Below are 21896 nucleotides of genomic sequence, written 5' to 3'. Positions count from 1 at the left end.
AATCAGCCATAGGTGCACCCATGTCCCCTCCCTCCTGAACCTCTCTCCCATCTCTCCCCAACTCGCCCTTCTAGATTGTCACAGAGCCCCTGTCTGAGTTTCCAGTCATACATCAGGTTCCCACTGGCGATCTATTTTACATATGGTACTGTAAGTTTCCACGTTACTCTCCACACATCTCACCCTCTCTCTCCTCCCCCCCATGTCCTAAGTCTGTTCTCTATGTCTGTTTCTCCATTGCTGCCCTGCAAATAAATTCATCGGTATCATCTTTCCAGATTCCATATATATGCATTAGTATATGATATTTAAATATATGAAATATTACATATTTCAAATGTATCTTTGATCCCTACTATGTACCACAGTGCAGTGTCTGCAATACAATAAGGAAGAAAGGAATGAAAGAAAAGAAAGGAAAGAAGAGAGAGAGGGAAGAAGGAAGGTGAATATATTAAATAACCAGCTCTATTTATATCAGGTGTTGAATATTCATTAGAGACAGCAATTTATTTTTTTTATTTTTTTGGTTCCTACACATCAGAGGCCAATTCAAACCAGAACAATTGCCGTATTATTCTGCAAACAATAGATACTCCACTGATGGGATCCCAGTGAAACGAATGAAAATGAACCTGAACAAAACATAGTGTTAGCCTTCCTGAGGAACGAGACAGCCAAACAGAAGCTCTGCTCCTCTCCCCTGGACCTCTCAGCATGTCCCTGGTGGTTCACTCTTAACAACTTTCCCTGTTTACTCCTCTTATCCATGAAGGAGCTAAATGCCCATTCCTGCTGGCTCCCCATTCTCCCTGGGATCTCGCAGTGACATGACTCTCCTCTGCTTGGTTTTCTGCACTCACTCTGATGATGCTGTGCTGTGTTCAGGCGCTCAGTCACGTCCACTCTCTGCGACTTCACGGACTGCAGCCGCCAGGCCCCTCTGTCCACGGGGATTCTCCAGGCAAGAATGCTGGCGTGTGTTGCCATGCCCTCTGCCAGGGGATCTTCCCAACCCACGGATCGAACCCAAATCTCCCGCACTGCAGGCAGCTTCTTTACCGTCTGAGCCATCAGGGAAGCCCGCTCTAATCATAGCCACACTTTTTAAAAAAAAATTAATTTATTTAATTGGAGGCTAATTACAATATCGTAGTGGTTTTTGCCACACATCGACATGAATCAGCCACGGGTGCACATGTGTCCCCCATCCTGAACCCCCCTCCCACCTCCCTCCCCATCCCATCTCTCTGGGTCATCCCAGTGCACCAGCCCTGAGCGCCCTTCTCATGCATCGAACCCGGACCGGCGATCCGCTTCACATATGATAATATACACATTTCAATGCTACCCTCTCAAATCATCCCACCCTCGCCTTTTCCCACAGAGTCTAAAAGACTATTCTTTACATCTGTGTCTCTTTTGCTGTCTCACATATAGGGCCATATACACAGCTTTCCCATTGCCCCTTACTTTGAGCCAGCGCTTCTGCAAAGCTCCATTTCTCCTAACCCTATACAAGGATATGGTGCCCACAACTGTACAGTAACTGGTCAAATGAGATGAGATGTATACAAATATTCCCCAAACCTATAAACCTATGCATGTGCAAGTGTGCACACAAACACACACAACACTTACTCCTAAGTATATTTTTTGCAGGAAGAAGGATCCCTTCCAGGGCCCAAGAGTGCACTCTTGTCTAACACTCAGAAATGAATTGTCTAAGGAGACATTTGTGCTAGCAAAGCAAGAAACCTTGTTGGGAAGGAGGCACTGGGGTTAAGAGCAGGAGGTACGGAAACCCAGGAGAACCACTCTGTCATGTGGCTCACAGTCTTGGGTTTATGGTGATAGGATTAGTTTCCGTGTTGTCTCTGGCCAATCATTCTGACTCAGGGTCCCTCCTGGTGGCATAAGCATCACTCGCTCGAGATGCATTCCAGCCAGGAGTCAGGGGGGACATATGGACTGGCATCGCCTGTTTCCTTTTGACATTTCCTGAATTCTGGTTGGTGGTGGCTTGTTAGTTCTGTTTTTTACCAGGACCTCCTTTCATAAAATATCCCATGCAAGTGGTTGCTGTGGTGCTTGGTCAAGGTGAGTGGTTTTAGTCAGTGTTTCCCCTAACATGTTTGTACTAACATAATTTAAACTTGGCTTCCCAGGTGGTGCTAGTGGTAAAGAACTCGCCTGCCAATGCAGGAGACATAAGAGACATGGGTTCAATCCCTGAGTTGGGAAGATTCTCAAGGCAACTCACTCCAGTATTCTTGCCTTGAGGGCTACAGTCCGTAGGGTCACAAAAAGTCAGACACAACTGAAGCCACTTAACATACACACAATTTAAACTTGGATTATGTCCTAAGCACAAGAAAACAGAACCAAGACTATGGCTACTGCAGATGTAAAAATATGAAAGTGGGGAAAAGGACACGTGAATCTGTTTTGCCAGCCTGGTATTCATTTGCCCCTGTGGAAATAGTGCCTAAATTCTCCTTTGGGGAGCATCCCTCCCTCAGGCCTGGGTCTCTGGCATTGTAAGGGGCAGATCACCCCTTTCTCCAGGGGAGCACTTGATCCAAGCCTGACCAGTGAGATCATTCCATCTCCTTGGGTCAGTGACTGGCTCCAGAAATCACATCACTCAAGCTGGGTTGGTCACACAGGGATGGCTTTTATTTGACCTGTATCTCCTCTAACCACCTCACTCCCTGCCACTCCAGATTGAGGACAGCCACCCACTAGTAGTGGTGACTGAAGCAGAGACACAAAAGGATAGGGGACCTAAGAGGTGTCCCCTTTTGCTCTCTGCAGTTGCCTCTTACTCATCCTCCAAGCAGGCTCACAGTCACTGGACTAGGAAGGCTTTTCTCATCCTCCTGGCCCCTCACCAGTGCTCACTCAGCCTCCGTTACAGCACCCCCACGACTGTGACAGCCCGAGGGTCTTCTCTACCCAACCAACTAAAAATTCCTCAAAAGGCAAGAATCTAAAGGAGCTCTTCTTATTCATGCCTTTATACACTGCAGATAGCACAGTCCACACAGCATCCCTTACTGTGTGCCAGGAACTGTTTTAGGTGCTTGGGTGCAGCAATAGAGGAAACAGTCTCTGGAACTGTAGAGACTTCAGATGTATGCTTACTAACTGCTTTAATAAACAGTTGTACTGCATTCTATCAAAAGTTAGCCTGCACCCAGGTCCTGCAGGAAGAAAGAATTGGAATCACCTGTTCTAAGTAATTACACACTGGTTGGATAGTAATCAAAAGTTAGCTTCAGCACAGTAGTTTAATAATCTATTTATTTAAAAATGGGTGACTAATCATGTTTGCCTCTCTTTTTGTTCTTAATCTCTAAGATAAGGTATTTCATCGGTTGTGATTGATGTGTAACCCACAAAGGAAACTGCAAAAATCAAAGACGCAGATCAATTAATTATTATAAAGTGAAGATATCCAAGTAAACTGCCCAAACAAATAGATTTGATGGAAAAAGAACATCCAACTTTGGAAGAATTTTCTTTTTGTTCTGAAATACCAGCACTCTACATCTAGAGTCTACCTAAACTGAGGTACCTAAACTGAGTTACCTAAACAGGTCTGCTGGTGGCTACCAGAATTCCAGGCATAACTTCAAAATATAATAATCCCATCTCCTGGTGAACCTTGCAAACACAAACTGCTTCAGTGATGGAAATCCTACATAATTAGCACTTTAAAATAATTGTTTTTATAAAAAGAAGATCATACATACGATGGTGTACACATTTCTTTCTTTTGGAAACTACTCTGTGGGTTTACTTGACTATATCAACTGCTCTTGACTCCAGTTTGCAATGGAGGTGAAAGAAATCTGGGTGGAAGGCCCCACCTTACCAGTGATGCAACGTTATAAATGTTGCGGAAATGATGGTGACAACTCGACTGAACAAATCTGACTTTTACATGATTCCTTTTCAAACAGTAAGAAATGGAGGCCATCTAACTGATGAACAACCAGGCTAAGGGGAGCTCTGGAAGTCCTGTGTGTGCCCACACAATTAAGTTGAGCATTCAGTGAAACTGCTTTCCCAGATAGGGTGGAGGATGATCGATCACGAAACAAACTGTACATGTATTACAGTGAAAGGGCTTACAGGTAACTCCGGCCCAAGGCCACCGCCACTTCATTTCGCAGGATCAAACACCTCAAACGGTTAATTGAGGAGGAAAACCACTTAATGCTTGGCTCAGGAAGATCCTCCGGCTGGGTCTTGCGTTGGTTTACATTTCTGAGACGGTGGCAAGAAGGGGAAATTGGTCTTTGTATGCACGGGTGAAGACGGGACTATAGTTGAAACTGCCGGGGAGTTTCAACAATATCAAGAAGACCCAGATGCTCAGGGCTCGCCCAAGATCAATCACTCCGCATCTCGGGAGTTGGAGCCCACGCATGAACACTTTTAACCATCTAATACCACACTGCAGAGGTGGCTGACAACACTGGGGAAGTAGTTCCAATCGGTAGCAAATCCTCCTTCTTTTGGGAAGGCTTCTAGGACCCCAACTTCCTTCAGGAAGTCTCTCCCCGCAGCCTGGGGAAATTTCAGCTCTCAGGTCCGGTCCCAGAGCTTCGTAAACGGCGCTCACCTGAGCAGCAGTGGTTTAGTAAAAGGCTTTTACGCACACCTCCTCGCAAACACCCTGCCTAAGTCCAACACGGAGGCTGAAGCACACAGACCGAGGGAAGACCAGAATAACCACGTCGCTGAAAGGAGGTCTCAGCGAGGACCGCCGCTAAGCGCAGAGGGCGCAAGCGCAGACGGGCGCTGAGCGCGGAGGGCGGAAGCGCAGACCGACGCTGGGCGCGGAGGGCGCAAGCGCAGACCGACGCTGAGTGCGGAGGGCGCATGCGCGGCCTTACAGACGTTGCTTCCGGCTGGCGGAGGAGGGGACTGCGGTGCTGGGGGGCGGACCCTGGGTCGCGACCTCTCCCACCTTCCGGGTTCGGCGACTTCGACCCCACCCGTAGGGGGTCGTGCCCCCAACCCGAGCCTACCCGCATGGCCCGGCACGTGTTCCTGACTGGGCCCCCAGGTAATCTTGCCAGTGTCCGCACCCTCCACGAGGCCGAGGGGTGGGCGTGGCGTGCGCGTGGGGTTGCGGCAGCCGGTGCTCTCCGCCTCTAAAATTCCGGATGTTAAGTTACAGGCTTGGTGGTCAGAAGCCTGCGGAAAATGTGATTGAGTCCATAAGGTAAATGAAATGAAGCCAACTTCAGGAGGGCGAGACCAGGTTGTTATGGAGTGGCACCTGGGCTTCCGTATTAAGGTGTTAAGTAGGATCAAAGGCAGTAGTATTACTATCCCTGGTAGCTCAGGCGGTAAAGAATTCGCCTGCAATGTGGGACACCCGGGTTCGAGCCCTGGGTTGGGAAGATCCCCTGGCGGAGGGCACGGCAACCCATTACAGTATTTTTGCCTGGAGAATCCCACGGACAGAGGAGCCTGGTGGGCTACAGTCCGTGGGGTCGGAAAGAGTAGGACAGGACTGAGCGACTAACACTCTGAAGTTGTGATGTGCACAGGCCATATTTCAGGATCTCTGCCACCACCACCGAAGGTGTCTGATTTCTGTCGTCACACGCGCCTGCATTTATCATGAAAGAGTGGAATTCCAGTTGAATTCCAGTTGCAGGATAGTGCAACCGTGTTCCCTATCCACATTCACTGACCGCCCCCCCCCCACCCCAATTTCCTGCATGAGTGAGGTCGCAGGTTGAGAGCCTTGGTACCCCCACACACGGGGGCGGGGTACTGGGCACCCCCACCCAGACCCTACTTTGGTGCCTGTCCCTTTTAATGGAAATCCCTCCAACCTTAGGCTGTGAAGGTCTCATCTTTGAAAGGTGGTGAAAGTGAAAGTTAAGTTGCTCAGTTGTGTCCGACTCTTTGCGACCCCGTGGACTGTAGCCCACCAGGCTCCTCCTTACATGGGATTCTCCAGGCAAGGATACTGGAGTGGGTTGCCATTTCCTTCTCCAGGGGATTGTCCCCACGCAGGGATCGAACCCACGTCTCCCTCATTGCAGGCAGATGCTTTAATCTCTGAGCCACCAGGGAAGTCCTTGAAAGGTGGTGGTGTGCCTTTAAATGAGAGACTGGTGGAGCAGATAGATGCCTTTTAAGCCAAGATGCTGCACATAGATAAGCCATTACTAAAAGAAGAGGCAAGAAGTTTGTGGCAGCATCAGATTAAGACAGCATCAGATAGGTTAAGAGAGAACAGCAACAAAAAAGATGGGCTTTGAGTGCAGAAAGTGATTCTTTAGCTTCTTTGCAGTTTCAGGTTAACTGTGCATTCAGATATCAACCATTGTAACCCCAGGCCTGAAATTCTCTTTCACTTTTTTTAAATGAGTATCTTTAGCTTTTAGGACCACAGGTTAACTTAATGTTGCAGATTCTGGAGTTTTATATTTATCAGGCAATGGGGGAGTGGTGAGGAGAAGGGTGTTTTGAGAAATTTCTAATATCCAGAGGTACTCCTTAATATTGTAAAGGAATGTCTTCTAAAAGTTGATTTGTCAGTCGTTTATTTGAAACTTTATTTGAAAGTTTTCTCAGCAGCCTGGCCCCAGGACATCTATGTGTTTCATAACAGAGGTGGCTTATTTTTATGATTGTACCTGCCTGAGTCCTGGAGGTGGGTGAGGACAGAGGCCAGCCAGGCCAATACTAGTTCTTCTTTCTGTTTCCTTCTTTATAAAAGTTTTATATGCATACACATGATTGAAAGACTCAATGCTAGAGTGTAGCTTTCTTAAGCCTGGCCTTAAACCCACTAACCTTCTTTTCCTCCCAGTTTTCCCAAAGCAGTTACACTATAATTTTAATTAGCTCAGTGGTCAGTGTTGATGGTATTTTGACTGTAAAAGTAAACCACAGTAGAGCCATGGAGCCAAGAGTATCTGTAATGTATTTTCCCTTTATGCATATTTTCCCCCCTTTGGAATTTCCTCCTGTTTTTTTCATTGACTTAGTATCTTTCTGTTACCAGCCCAGTCCCAAACTCTGCCTGCTGTTTGAATCTCTGTGTGTTCAGACATCAAGTATCTTCTCAGAGACACTTGTGTACACTCTCAGGGCCACACTCATGTGTCCTTCGCACTTAGCAGTTTTTCCCCCACTTCCAGCTGTCCAGCCTGTGACCTATCCAGAGGGCTTTCTCTGACCCCTGGCGCCCACCTCTGCCTACACACGGGCAGGCCTGAAAGGCCAGGGAATTCCTGCCCACTGAAGCAGCCGTGACCCTTGACAGTTGGAAGTTGGTGGGTAAACTCCTTCCTCACTCATCATACAAGAGAACTCTGAATGCAAAGCTGTCTCCTAGGATTTCTCAGTGGGATTAAACTACCCACTGATAACTTGTTGATAATGCAGTCACCTCCCCACCAGTGTGTTATCTTCGGGTGTTGCTTCCCAAATTAAACAGCCTGCACGTGAGTCTTTATTTCACGGTCCACTTTATAGGAGAACCAGAACCAAAATAATTCTGGGGCTTTCCAACCCATTCTTTCTGAATGTGGTGTGGGCCTTTGATTTTGGGGTCTCCTTCCTATAGGTCACTTCTTAGCCAGTGTAGATAGCAAATTAACTGAGATGAAAAATTTCTAGAGCTGAAGAGGGAAAAAGGGACTAGAGCCAAATGCCTCCTCTTGGTTTAAGTGTTCTCCCTAACAGATCAGACCCACGATAATCCCTTTTATTACAGCTGTTCCATTTTGTCTTTTGCATAATGTAAATAGCTTTGTTTTTTTCTTAAATTAAGAGCAATACTCACTGTAAGACCAAAAAAAAAATTAATCTAGAAAGTTATAAAGAAGAAATTGAAAGTGCCTTGGATTTACAACAGACAGAAACAAATGCCATAAATCTTTCTGTTCTTCTCGACATTTTCTTCTGGAGACACCCACATGCTTCACTTTTTAAATTGAGATATAGTTGATTTACAGTATTGTGTAAGTTTCATGTGCATAACAGTGATTCACAGTTTTTCAAGATTCTGTTTATAGGTATTATAAAATATTGCCTTTTTTCCCCCTGTGCTGTAGAATATATCCTTGTAGCTCATTTGTTTTATACGTAGTAGTTTGTGCCTCTTAATCTCCCCCATCATACCCCTTCCCTCTCCCCACTGGTAACCACTAGTTTCTTCTCTCTGTCTGTGAGTCTGTTTCTTTTTATTATATAAAACCAGTTTGTTCTATTTTTTAGATTCCATATATAAGTGATACCACACAGTATTTGTCTTTCTCTGCCTGAATTATTTCACTAAGCATAATATCGTCCAGGCCCATCCATGATGTTGCAGATGGCAAAATTTCATTTTTTTTTATAATTGAGTAGTATTTCATTGTATTGTATACCATATCTTTGTCCATTCATCTGTTGATGGAAACTTAGGTTGCTCCCATATGTTGTAAATAATGCTGCTATGAACATTTGGGGGTACATTTATCTTTTCAAAATGGTGTGTTCGTTTTCTTTGGATATATACCCAGGAGTGGAATTGCTGGATCATATGATAGTTCTGTTTTTAGTTTTTTGAGGAGCCTCTATACTGTTCTCCACAGTGACTGCACCAATTTACACATAACAGCGTACAAGGTTCCCTTTTCTTCACGTCCTTGCCAACATTTGTTATTTGTGGTCTTTCAAAAAAAAAAAGTAATGGAATACTACTGTGTATTTCTGTTGTTTCTTAACCTGCTTTTTCTCCATATATTATTTCCATATGTTGTGGTCTGCTTTCCATGCTAAGCAGTAAGCTCTTTCCATAGGTAAACAGTGTTCTCTTTAAAGGTTGCATGAGATTCTTATGGGTTTATGTCATTATACACATGATACCATAATTTAACAATCCCTAATGAATGAACATTAAGTTGTTTCAGAGAAGTCCCAGCTTACACATCAGCAGAGGCCACTTGCCTGTGTTGAGCGGATTCTTCAGTGACTCCCCTAAAGCAGCAGTTACCGAGGGACAGAGGTGGGGTTACATTCCCTCCGAGTGCCGTGAGCGTGGGCTGCTGTTCATGTTTCAGAAGGCCGGACACCATTGTTTGTTCGTGTGAAACTTGGAGGAAGAATGAACTAAATGAGAATAACATCATATTTTATTTCAAGTAAGCTTCAAAAGCTTCTTTGGGAACCCTGATGACTCTGCATGGGCAGCCATAGGAATAATACGGCTTGCAACCCTGTTGTGCCATAATAGCTGTGTTGCAGACGTGGTTTCCCATTTTGGGGTAGTCATGATGCCACTGACGTTGTATGAGGACAAGGTTCATATGAAATAAAATCATGGTGGCAGATGAAGGCCCCTGTTAAACTGTATGGTCTCTCTCAGTTGTCTGACCATGGATAAGTTGCCAATCTTCTCTGTGCTTCAGTTTCTTCTTCTGTAAAATAGGGACAAGGGTGGCAACTGCTTCACAGGGTAATTGTAAAGAATTAAGCAAGAAAATGCTTAGGAGGCATGCGAGACCAGGCCCTGCCTCCACAGTGTCACTGAATAGTAGTATTAAATAGTGTTTAGCACCCAAGTGTTAACCAGAGTAGTCCATTGGCTAGGCTGGGAGGAAAGGAAGGGGTCCTGGGTGGGGAGGATGAGTGGGCGGAGGCGCATAGGTTATCATCTGGGAAGAGGTTGGGGGCAAGTCAAAGGAATACTTAGGGATACTCTAGGAGGTGATGGAGATCAAAGCAGTCAATCCTAAAGGAAATCGGTCCTGAATATTCATTGGAAGGACTAACGCTGATGCTGAAACTCCAATACCTGATGCAAAGAACTGACTCATTGGAAAAGACCCTGATGCTGGGAAAGATTGAAGGTGGAGGAGAAGGGGATGACATAGGATGAGGTGCTTCGATGGTATCACCAGCTCGATGGACATGAGTTTGAGTAAACTCCGGGAGCTGGTGATGGACAGGGAAGCCTGGCGTGCTGCGGTCCATGGGGTTGCAAAGAGTTGGACACGACTGAGTGACTGAACTGAACTGAACTGAACTGAGGAGGTGATGGAAGGCATGGCCAACCTGATGGGATTGCTTTTCTGGAAAAAGTTGAAAAATTGCCATTTCTAATAGTGTTGGAGGTATCTAAGAGTCCCATTTTGGGGAGCCATACATTGTAAGTCCAAGGAGAAATGAAGGGATATTCCCACTGTTAAACATAGGTTCACAGTGCCTTGAAATCCTAACTTAAAGCATCTAGCCTTTGCCTGAAGCTTTACTGTCTAGGTGGAAAAGTTTGCTCCCTCAAGAAGAGTAAACCTAGGAGAAAACAAAAGCTTGTCTTGTAGGATGCAAATTGCACCTGAAATTATCATCAGAAAACCACTCAGTTGATTCTCTGATCATGTATGTGACAAAACTAATAATGTTTCAGAATTTAAAAATAAACTTCAGTATACCATTCACATTTTTATTATATTTGTTTTCTACTTGAAACTAAACAGTTTTAACATCTGGAGCAATCAAAGTTAAGTGAAGTTAATATTCATAAAAGCCTTTTGCAGCCCATTTCTCTCCTGGTTGCTATGCTCCAACAAGGCAGTGGTTCCTGATGGACTTTTTTTTTTTTTTCTCTAGGAGTTGGAAAAACAACACTGATCCAGAAAGCCACTGAAGTTTTAAAGTCCTCTGGCGTGCCTGTCGATGGGTTTTATACAGAAGAAGTCAGACAGGGAGGAAGAAGAATAGGGTTTGATGTTGTCACGTTGTCTGGCATCCGGGGACCTTTATCCAGAATTGGGTACTGCAGCTTCATTCCTGAAGTGTTTTTTCTTTTCATTTTTTTTTTTTTTGACCATGTCTCATGGCATGCAGGGTCTTAGTTCCCCGACTAAGAGATCAAACCTACACCCCCTGCATTGGAAGGGCAAAATCGTAACCCCCGGACCACCACGGGAGTCCCTCTGCGGTGGTGTTCTCCTGGGGCCAGGGCTGAGCCAGGAGGTCCCTTCTGTCTTAAAGAATCTTGAGCTTTTATGGCTTTCGTGGCATCAAAGAAAACAGAGGTTGAAGTCATCGTAGGAAAAGCAAAGTTGAAAATACCATATTTCAGTGCAAACTTATTCCACTGAACAGTAAGCTCTTCTCACTTGGTACCTTGTGGCCCTGTTTCTCCTGTCACTCTTCTAAGACAGGTGATACGCCCGCTCCTTGGAGGTAACTGCCAGGCTGTGGGTGCTGGTGTGTGCACCAGTGTTAGCCCTGCTCTCAGGAGGGAATGAGGAGTGAGATCAGCTTTGCTCACTGCACTCTCTAAGGATGGTTTAGCACATGGAGAAGGCCAGAGGCTCAGTGGAGCAGCTAAAAATCAGAAGTCAGTACAGGGGTCTCAAGGAGGGATGTACCATCTTTTTCTTTCAGGTCAGAGCCTCTGCCTGGAAAGCGTGAGTGCCGTGTAGGGCAGTACGTGGTGGATCTGACGTCCTTTGAGCAGCTGGCGCTCCCGGTCTTGAGGAATGTGAGTGTGTCTTTCTGCTTCTGAAGCCGGGCTGTTCTTAGTACCTTGTGGGAATTGCTAGCCCTGGGAACAGAGTGGCTTTTGCTCTACAGAGATGTCAGTTTTGTGTTTTACAGCTTAAAAGTCTTTAAGTGATTGAGCTCATGTAATTTACTGTCACTCTGAACTTCAAGTAAATTCCTTGTCACAGAAATTCAGTACATGTGAAAGACTTTATACTGGGCGGGCTTTGATGCCAATCTTCCACAGTCCCCAAAGATAAGTCTTTCCTCTGATCTTCCCCTTGTTTATATCTTAACCCTATCTTCACACCACAACAAATAAATATTTAGGAAGGTAAAATGTCATTATATGAACATAATGGTATGAACTTAATACATTACATCACTGTATTACCTGTAATTTTTTTAAAAAAACAGCATTATTGAGGTATGGGTTTCCCAGGTGGCTCAGCAGTCAAGAATCTGCCTGCCAAAGCAAGAGACACAGGAGACACAGGTTCAGTCCCCGCGTCGGGAAGGTCTCCTGGAGAAGGAAACGGCAACCCGCTCCAGTATTCTTGCCTGGAGAATCCCATGGACTGAGGAGCCTGGGGGTTACAGTCCATAGGGGTCACAAAGAATTGGACCTGACTGAGCAGCTGAGCACATTTTGAGATATAATTCACATACTGTGCAATTCACCCGTTTAAAATGTTCAGTTTTTTCTCATGTACTTATGGGATTGCACAATCAACTATCTTAGCCCAATTTTTGAACATTTTTGTCATCCCCAAAAGAAACCCCATTCCCATAAGCAATCTCTATTTCTATGTCTCTGCTGTTCTTTGAAACCACTGTCCTACTTTTTTGTCTGCAGATTTGGCTATTCTGAATATTTTCTGAGAAGGAAATAATACAATATGTGGTCTTTTGTGACTAGCTTATTTTATTTTGCATAATAGTTACAGGGTTTATCCATATCACAGCATATATCAGTACTTTGTTCCTTTTATGGCTGTATAATATTGCATTGTATAGATATACCACAAATAATTTATCTATTCTTCAGCTAATGAGCATTTGGATATGCTTCTACTTTTGGCTATTATGAATGATGCTGCTCTGAACATTTATGGACAAGTTTTGGTGTAGGTATCTGTTTTAATTCTCTTGTGGAGGACTACCTACAAGTGGAAATGCTGGGTCATGAGGTAATAATTATATATATAACTTTTTGAGAAAACACTGGTGTTTTCCAAACCAGTGGTGCTGTTTTACATTCCCACCTGCAATGAATGAAGGTTTCCTTTTCTGTGTAGCCTTGCTAATTGCTGTCTAATTATGTACAATCTAGTAGGTGTGATGCAATATCACACTGTGGTTTTGATATGCACTTCCCTGTTGATCTCTGATGTTGAGCATCTTTTCACGTACTTATTGGCCATTTGTATATTTTCTTTGGAGAAATGTCTTTTTCTTTGGCCCATTTTTTACTTGCTTCAGTTGTCTTTTTATTACTGAGTTGTAAGATTTCTGTGTGAGTTCTGGATACCAGTCTGTTTTCAGATAACTGATTAGCTGGTATGCAGTTGACTCTTTGTATCTCTGCCTTCCACGTCTGTGGTTGTGGAAGACAAACTGCTGTGCCATTTCACATGAGGGATTTGAGCATCCTTGGATTTGGTGTGTGTGGGAGGGCCCTGGAACTGGTCTCCCTTGGATACCAAGGGACGCCTGTATTTATCTACTCTGTAGTTGTCTTTACTTTGTAGATGTGATGACACAAATGTTTTTATTTTTGAAAAGTCTAGTTCATCTATTTTTCTTATGGTGTTTGTGCTTTTGGCGTTTTACCAAAGAAGGCTTTGCCTGATGCCGTTTGATGGAGATTTATTTCCATGTGTTCTTCCAAGAATTTTATAGCTTTACTAATGCATTTAGGTCTGTGGTCTACTTTGAATTGGTTTTTGTGTATGGCGTAAGGTATGGATTAAAAGTGATTCTTTTGCATGTAAATATCCAGTTTTTCCAGAACTGTTTGTTGAAAAGACTGTTCTTTCTCCATTTAATTATATTGAAACTCTTGTACAAATCAGTTCAATTCTGTTTTGAATTCTATTCAGTTTATCCTCATGTCAGTTCCATCTGTTCTTATATCAGAATGACAGTGTTTGATTACTGAAGCTGGAATGTTGATAGAGGTTGTGTTGAATCTGTAAATCAGTTTGGGGAGTATTGCCATCTTGGTGGTGGTAGTTTAGTCACTAAGCCGTGTCCGATTCTTGTGATCCCATGGACTGTAGCCTGCCAGGCTCCTCTGTCCGTAGGATTCTCCAGGCAAGAATACTGAGTGGGTTGCCATTTCCTCCTCCAGGGGATCTTCCTGATCCTGGGTCTCCTGCATTGCAGGCAGGTTCTTTACCGACTGAGCTATGAGGGAAGCCCCATTGCCATCTTAACAATATTGTATCTTTTGATCCATGAACATGATTTATCTTTATATTTACTTAGACTGTCTTTGATTTTGTTCAGTCACATTGTTCTGAGGTTTCCAGCATACAAGTCTTATACTTCTTTTTAAAAAATTTATACCTTTTTATAAAAGTTTCCCAATTTTATTTTTAGACTGTTCATTATTAATGTATCCTGCAACCTAGGCAGACTAATAGTTCTAACAGTTCTTTAGTGAATTTCTTAGAATTTTCTATTTACAAAATGATATCATCTGCAAATGGGGAAAATTTTATTTCTTCCTATTTGCTTTGGATGCCTTTTATTTTTTCTTTCCTAATTGCCTCAACCAGAAGCTCAATTCGGTGAGTTTGTGAAGAATTGGTATTAATTTTTCTTGGAATGTTTGCTGGAATTCACCAGTGAAGCCATGTGGGTCTAGGTTTTTCTTCATGGGAAGCTTTCTAATTATGAATTCAATTTCTTTACTTGTTATATATCTGCTGGTTTTTTTATTTCATGCTGAATTAGTTGTGATAATTTGTGTCTGTTAGTAATTTATTTGTCCATGTCATTAGATAGTAAGTTAGTTAATTTGGCATACAGTTGTTCATATATTCCCCTATAATCCTTTTTACTTTGCAAAATCTGTTATATTTTCCCTTCTTTCATGCATTTTAACTGTTTAAGTTGTCTCTTTTTAGGACTTAATAACTAAAGGTTTGTCAATTTAGTCGATCTTTTCAAAGAACCAACTTTTGGCTTTGAGATTGTATATTACTTGTTTTTTGCATTCATTCATCAAATATTTATCAAATCCTTAATATATAGTCATGAACAAAACATGTTTTCTACTGTCTCAAAACTCTCATTCTAGTGGAAATGTAGATATTAAGCAAATAAATGGATAATTGTCATAAATGCTGCCAAGAAAAAAAAATGGGAGTGCTGTGAGAAAGAGGAGAGGAGCTGACTTTAGATCTGCTCACCAGGAAAGAGCTCTGGGGTGGCGGCGTTTGGATGAAATGGAAAGGTGAGGAGGGCACCATCGCTTCCAGGAGAGAATATTCGGGTGTTTCGTGGCGGTCTGGGGAGAGTGTTGTGGATGACAGGAGCAGAGATGTGGAGGCCTCGGGGCCCTGGGCAGGAGCAGGTGAAGGAGGAGGGCCGCTTGGTGAGGTGGGTGGAGTCAGCCGTGCGAGGTTTTTGTGGACCATGTTAAGGAATATGGGTTTTATATCGTCTTATTATCGACTTACAACTTTGATACACTTCTGTGAAAATCGAATAGTGTGGACCTGCCTCGAGAGGCACTTCTTTGTGAACTCTGGCAGCCTCCACTGTACCAGCGGTGCAGTCCTGGTCCTCCCGGGGCCTCGGACCTGCCGTGTGGCTTCCTGCAGCCCGTCCTCCTCCCCATCCTCCTGCACGCGGCTCAGCCTGCCCGCCACGTGCCAGCCTTCCGCCCTTGCCGTTTGCCGTTTCTCATGCCTTGGCTTCTCTGCTCTTTTTTCTTTTGATACTCAGGGCTCAGCTGAAATAGGCAGGCTTTGGTAAGTGCCCAAGGCTGCTGGAAATGCTGGGTGTGCCTGCGAAGGGCAGCGTCTGACTCCGGGCCTCGGGGTCTTGCGCCGCGTTCTGGCAGCGGCGGCTGCTCCTCCAGCCCGCCTGCCCCTTGGCCCTGTCTCGCCCTGGCTGCTCCTCTTTTTCCCCTAATTTATTTTTCTTGGAGCTTTCTCTCATGCCCTCTGCTGGGGACTCTGGTGCCTGTTGTATTGTGTGGAAGCGGTCAGGAAACGTGGTATTTTTATCTCTAGTTATTTTCCCATCCAGTACATACCTCTCCACCTAAATGTTAGAGAAGCAAGTGGACTACTTCAAATAAAATTCCAGATGATGACTCTGGCTTTGAGTACTGGATCGATATAAGGAATTGATTTTTGCACACCTTGCTTAGAGCAGACAATCCCGGGAGAGCAGTGTGTACATATGGGCTTGATGTCTAGCTGCAGGATTATATAAGAAATTGTGTACTGACCGGAATAAGAGCTAGAATCGCTCTCCCTTTTTTTTTTTTAATTAAAAGAGGGAAAAAAAAAACCAGACTCTTCCAGTATTTAATAGTTTGATTACCAAACCCAGACTGTCACATTCTAGGTAGAAGAAATTCCAAGGTTGCAGGTCAAGGTCATCAGTTTCTTTTCTGAAGCAGAAATTTTTCTCCCATCACATATATTTCATTGGAATGAAGAAAGGGAAAGGAATTAGTGTTTTGCCTTTATACTGAAAAAAAAAAAAAAGAAATTTTTAAAGTAACTGGGCAAGAAAAATAGGAGATTAGAGAGAGACAGATTTTATTATCGGCAATTGGAATGACCAATTCCAATTGGTCACTGGAAACTAAAGTAAACTGAGTTTTAGAAAGCACATTTAGGCAGGTCAGAGCCTATTCTTTAAATTTTTTAATTGAAAAACAGTTGATTTACTGTTAATTTCTGTGTTGTGTTAATTTCTGCTGTGTAGCAAAATGACTGTTATAGACATAGATAGATTCTTTTCTGTATTGCTTTCTATTATGGTTTGTCCCAGGATATTGAGTGTAGTTCTCTGTGCTGTAAATAGAACCTTGCTGTTTATCCCGTCTGTATACAGTGGTTCACATCTTCTAACCCCCAAGGGCTTCCCTAGTGGCTCAGTGGTAAAGAATCTGCCCGCAGTGCAGGAGACCCAGGTTCGATCCCTGGGTTGGAAAGATCCCCTGGAAAAGGGAATGGCTACTCACCTCAGTATTCTTGCCTGAAGAACTCCATGAGCAGAGGAGCTCGGTGGGCTACAGTCCATGGGGTCACAAAGAGTCAGACGCAACTGAGTGACTGACATTCACCCCAGACTCCCAGTCCGTCCCTCCCCCTTCTTCTCCCTTGGCAACCACGAGTTTCTTCTTTGAATCTCTTTCTGTTTCCTCGATAAGTTCTTTTGTGTTATATTCTATTTAATTTTCATTTTATTATTTGTTTGTTCGTTTGGCTGTGCTGGGTCTTCATTGAGGCCCACGGGCTCCCCATTGCTTCACAAGGGCTTTCTCTGGTTGAGGTGCATGGGCTTCTCACTGCGGTGCCTCCTGCTGTTCAGAGCCCAGGCTGTAGAAGCGAGGGCTTCAGTAGCTGCAGCATGCGGGTGTAGGTGCACTGCGGCATGTGAGATCCCAGTTCCTGGACTGAGGGTTGAACCTGTGTCCCCTGCGTTGGCAGCTGGAGTCCCATCCTCTGGGGCACCAGGGAAGCCCCTGTGCCATATAGATTCCTTGTATAAGTGATATCATATAATACTTTTCTTTCTGTTTTTGACTTACTTCACTTAGTATGATAATCTCTAGTGGCACCCATATTGCTGCAGGTGGCATTGTTTCATTCTTTTTCATGGCTGACTAGTATTCCATTGCATGCATATATATATATATATATATATATATGTGTGTGTGTGTGTGTGTGTATCTTCTTTATCCATTCTTCTGTCAATGGACTTTTTGATTATTTCCATGTCTTGGCTACTGTGAATGTGCTGCTATGAATGTAAGGGGTGCATGTATCCTTTTGAATTAGAGTTTTCTCTGGATATATGCCCAGGAGTAGAATTGCTGAATAATATGGCAACTCTATTTTCAGTTTCCTGAGGAATCTCCATACTGTTTTTCATTGTGGCTGCACAAACTTGCATTCCCACCAACAGTGGAGTAGGGTTCCCTTTTTTCTCCATACCCTCTCCAGCAATTATTATTTGTAGATTTTTTTTAATGTTGGCTATTCTGACCAGTGTGAGATTGTGCTTCATTGTAGTTTTAATTTGCATTGCTCTAATAATTAATGATGTTGAGCGTCTTTTTTCTGTGCCTATTGGCTATCTTTATGTCTTCTTTGGAGAAATGTCTATTTAAGTCTTCTGCCTGTTTTTTTGGTTGGGTTGTTTGTTTGTTTTTGTTGTTATTGTATGAGTTGTTTGTATATTTTGGAAATTAAGCCCTTGTCGGTTGCATCGTTTGCAGATATGTTCTTCTCATTTTGTAGGTTTTTTCATTTTGCTTATGGTTTTCTTTGCTGTGGAAAAGCTTGTAAGTTTGATTGGGTCCCATTTGTTTATTTTTGTTTTTATTTCTGCTGCCTTGGGATCTAAGAAAACATTGGTACAGTTTATGTTTGGCCTGTGTTGTCTTCTATGAGGTTATGGTGTCTTGCTTTTTATTTTTTAAATCTTTAAGCCGTTTTGAGTGAGAGGATATCTTCTAACTTCATTGATTTTCATGCAGCTGTCCAGCTTTCCCAGCACCACTTGCTGAAGAGTGTGTCTTTTTCTCATCCTCGGTTTCCCAATACATTCCTGCCTCCGCTGTTGAAGATTAATTAACCCTAAGTGTGTAGGTTTATTTTTGGGCTGTCTAGTCTGTTCTGTTGATCCATATGTCTATTTTTGTGCCAGTACCATGCTGGTTTTATTACCGTAGCTTTATAGTATTGTCTGAAGTCTGGGAGGGTTATGTCTCCAGACAGGTGAGAGTCTTTATACAGATAGACAGCTTCCATACATACAGTTGCCCGGGATGTATGAAAACACAAATTCTGACAATAAGTTAAGAAATATCTCTTTAAGTGCCTCCTCTGTATAAGAAATTTCACTATGGTTGAAAAATATCTTGAGTTTTTTTATTTTTAAATACTGTGAGAAACATAAATATTATTTTTTGATTAGGTCAGCAGGGCTGTTCTTGTGGGTTGGGAAATAAGAACGTATATGTGAGTTGAAAAACAGCTGCTTGAGGCCAGGCAGAGGGGGAGGCCAGCCTGCTGTGAGGTCTTGCTCAAGCTTTTCCTCAGGTGGTCACCATCATGGGCACACGGGAATGAAAGAGGGAGCAGACTAAACATTCTCGATGCAGGAAGGCCTTTAAAAAGTCCCTTGTAGAGTTGACTACTGCTGGTTTTTTTTCATTCCATAGCTACATCTTCCCTTATTTGACATCATTTACTATTTTATTGAGTATTAAGTTTCTATATTCTTAAGGTAGAAAATGTGTAAAAAGTATATAAGATAAGAAAATATGGATAGCTCAGTCTTATCACTGAGTTAACCATTCTTAGCATATTTTCTGCCCTTTTTCTATACCTGTTTTTGTTTTTTTTTTTTAAATAGTCATCCAAAATTGGGGAAAATCCAAATATAGTTTTATTGGTGTGGGCTTTTTCATTTAATATTATTGAGTGACATGGGATGGGTCTCACATATAATCTTCAAAACTGTGATACTTTGGGATTTCCCTGGTAGTCCAGTGGTTAGGACTCAGTGCTTTCCCTGTAGGGGGCAAGAGTTTGGTTGTGGTTGTGGAACTAAGATCCTATATGCCGTGTGGCATGGCCATAAAGAAAAAATTAATACTTTATTGATTGCATAATATATTGGGGTATGGATTTTCATCTCTCATGTAACTATTACTCCCTCAGTGCCAAACATTGAGATTATTTATCCCTGTTGCAAGTAACTTTGCAAGACTTCCTCTTTGTACCTCAGTGTTTATCCAGCCATGGTTGTTTCCCTGTAGGGACCTATGGGTGGAGTAATGTGGAATACTGGGTGGATGGCGTGGATTTCCAGGGTGTTGCGTGTCTGACATGTGTCACTTTGCACCCCCTGCTGTGGGCATGCATGTTTGTTTTGCTGTACTTCTGCCAACACTGAGCATTGTACTTACTTTTGATAAATATGTTGCTTTGTTTGATTTGCATTTTTAAGGTACTAATGAGGTTAAATTTTTTTCAGTCGTTGGGTATTTTTAAACATCTAAGTTGTTCATTCATTTCCCCATTTTTTTCCTTTTAGCTTAAAGAGATCTTTTGTAAGGTAAATAACTTTTTAAAAAGTCTTATTGATTCTATTTCTCAGTTTGTCGCTTTGGTGATTTCCTTTTTCTTTATTTCTTTTTTTAACATTGTAAAAGTCTGTCCCTGTTCCAAGTTAATATAAAATTGTACCTATATGTTTCTTCTTTGTGCTTTTTTAAAAAAAAATCTTTAAAATCCATCTGGATTTATCTGGAATGTAGTATTCAATGGGACTCTCAACTGATTTTCTTCCAAATACTTAGATGGTTTTTCAAAACCATCTGTTAATAAGTCATTTCTCATTAGTTTATTATGCTGAATTTATTTTATTAAAAAATACATGTGTGTATAATGCTTTAGGGCTGTCTGTTCTCTTCCATTCATCTGATGCTTGCATCAGTACTCTGGTAATTGCTTTTGTTGTTATTCTTTAAAACAATGCCTTAACCATTCTTTGCTCATTCTTCCAAATTGTGGTGATATTGGTGGTGATGGTAATGGTGGTGAACAGTGACCAAGTGCAGATTATGCCCCAGGCACTAACTCATTTCATCCTTCAAACAAATCTGTCAGTTTTCTGTTTTACAGATGAGAGGAAACAGGCATAGCATAGAAGGTTTGCCCAGTGACAAACAGCTTACAAGTAGCAGAACTGGCATGAGCTGAACTCTGTTACAAAGTCTTATATAGAGTGATTGAACTATACAAAACTATAGTTACTTTGATATACAGAACTTGCTAATCTTCCAGACAGTCTTCATTCTCCACAGCCAAAAACAGAGTATCATTCTTTTTCTAGTTCTTCTTTTAAAAAAAATGTTGTGAGGTTTTTCATAGATCTTTTTTATTTTCTGCTGCTGCTGTAATTAAGATTGACTTTCAGTTTCCTAATGATCAAGGCTGTTAGGATCATGCTGTTAGGATCACAAGGCCTTTTGTGTAATAGTCTACTTGTCAGCTACCCTGAATGCTGTGTTAGAATTTGATGCAATATAGGATTTAACATTTTGTTGGCATCTGGTGTATCTCATACTCACACAGAAAGACAGCAGTAGATTATAAGGTTTTGAAGAACAGGAGATATCTACTCAAAACCTTATTTTATAGGTTGAACAATCTCATTTTTTGTAAAGATCCACGGAAGGAATAATGAGTTACAACCAGAAAATCCACATGGTTTGAACATTTTCCTGTTTTGTTCAAAATGTGGCTTTCGATGTTTATTTCTATTTGTGAACAGGATCTGTTTTTGATTCTGAAATAAGAACCTGCTTCAGATCTTTGAAACATCCTTTGAAGGTGAGAGATCAACTCTCTACGGAAAGGTTCTTTTTTAAAAAATCAGTTGACCTGGAAATGCTGCTTAGTATTTCTGGCCACTGAGCTTTAGAAAGAATTTAGAAAAATTAAGTTCTGGTCAGTATATCCATTCTTGTAAGGCTGACAAGAGCCCAACACTAATTGAGCGTTTCCTTCACTATTAGCAAGCATGGCATTTATGTCTTGGTTCCTCCTTACTTTCTGTTTCTGTATCTCATGATCTCACATATGTATTACAGAATCAGCGAGGGGAATTAAAAGCTACCTGGTACAAACGTGAAAAGTTAAAAATTGTCAGTAAATCATTCCTGCAGAGACTGAAGATAGAAGATGAACGGAACGTTTTGTGTGAGGTTGGCGGCACAGTTCGCCCCGCAGGGTTGGGCATGGCAGCCCCTCCCCTCATCTGCGGGATCCGCCTGGCGGGTGGGCGGGGTCTTCACTTCTCGGTGCTGGCCACGGTACTGCTCCGTGGAGTGACAGCCCCGCCGGCCACTGCCGGGGGCACGTCATCTTCCTGTGACACTGCCTGCGTCCCGCCCGAGAAGCGTGGGAGAGTCACGTGTTCCGCAAGTGGGCCTGCAAAGGATGTCTAACTGGCCTCTCTCCGCCTTCCCACCTGCCCTGTCCTTCCTGCTGATCCTCACCCTGGGCTCTAAGGCCTGAAGCCCTGTGCTGCATCTGAAGGGAGCTCACATGCCAGGAGTGGATGGTCTTCTTGAATCTGATATTGAGAAAGTGTGGATATGAGTGTTTTCT

The 21896-nt window shown here is 42.9% G+C and overlaps 1 protein-coding gene across 3 annotated transcripts in view; it reads left to right on the top strand.

Moving 5' to 3' along the window:
* The first annotated feature begins 4900 nt into the window (after positions 1 to 4900).
* Positions 4901 to 21896, top strand: part of NTPCR (nucleoside-triphosphatase, cancer-related) — a 35663-nt gene continuing 18667 nt past the window's right edge. The window contains exons 1-4 of one of the 3 annotated variants that reach the window (XM_043477089.1): positions 4941 to 5080; positions 8928 to 9167; positions 10636 to 10798; positions 11419 to 11515. In XM_043477089.1, coding sequence (XP_043333024.1) covers positions 9140 to 9167; positions 10636 to 10798; positions 11419 to 11515 — 288 coding nt within the window. In that variant the 5' untranslated portion in view covers positions 4941 to 5080; positions 8928 to 9139. Of the gene's footprint in view, positions 5081 to 8927; positions 9168 to 10635; positions 10799 to 11418; positions 11516 to 21896 lie in introns of all 3 variants that reach the window. The other 2 variants (XM_043477091.1, XM_043477088.1) reach the window with 2 other exon arrangements.

Source organism: Cervus canadensis, chromosome 8 (assembly GCF_019320065.1).
Source record: "Cervus canadensis isolate Bull #8, Minnesota chromosome 8, ASM1932006v1, whole genome shotgun sequence".
Taxonomy (NCBI): domain Eukaryota; kingdom Metazoa; phylum Chordata; class Mammalia; order Artiodactyla; family Cervidae; genus Cervus; species Cervus canadensis.
This window is presented reverse-complemented; position numbering and strand designations above follow the sequence as displayed.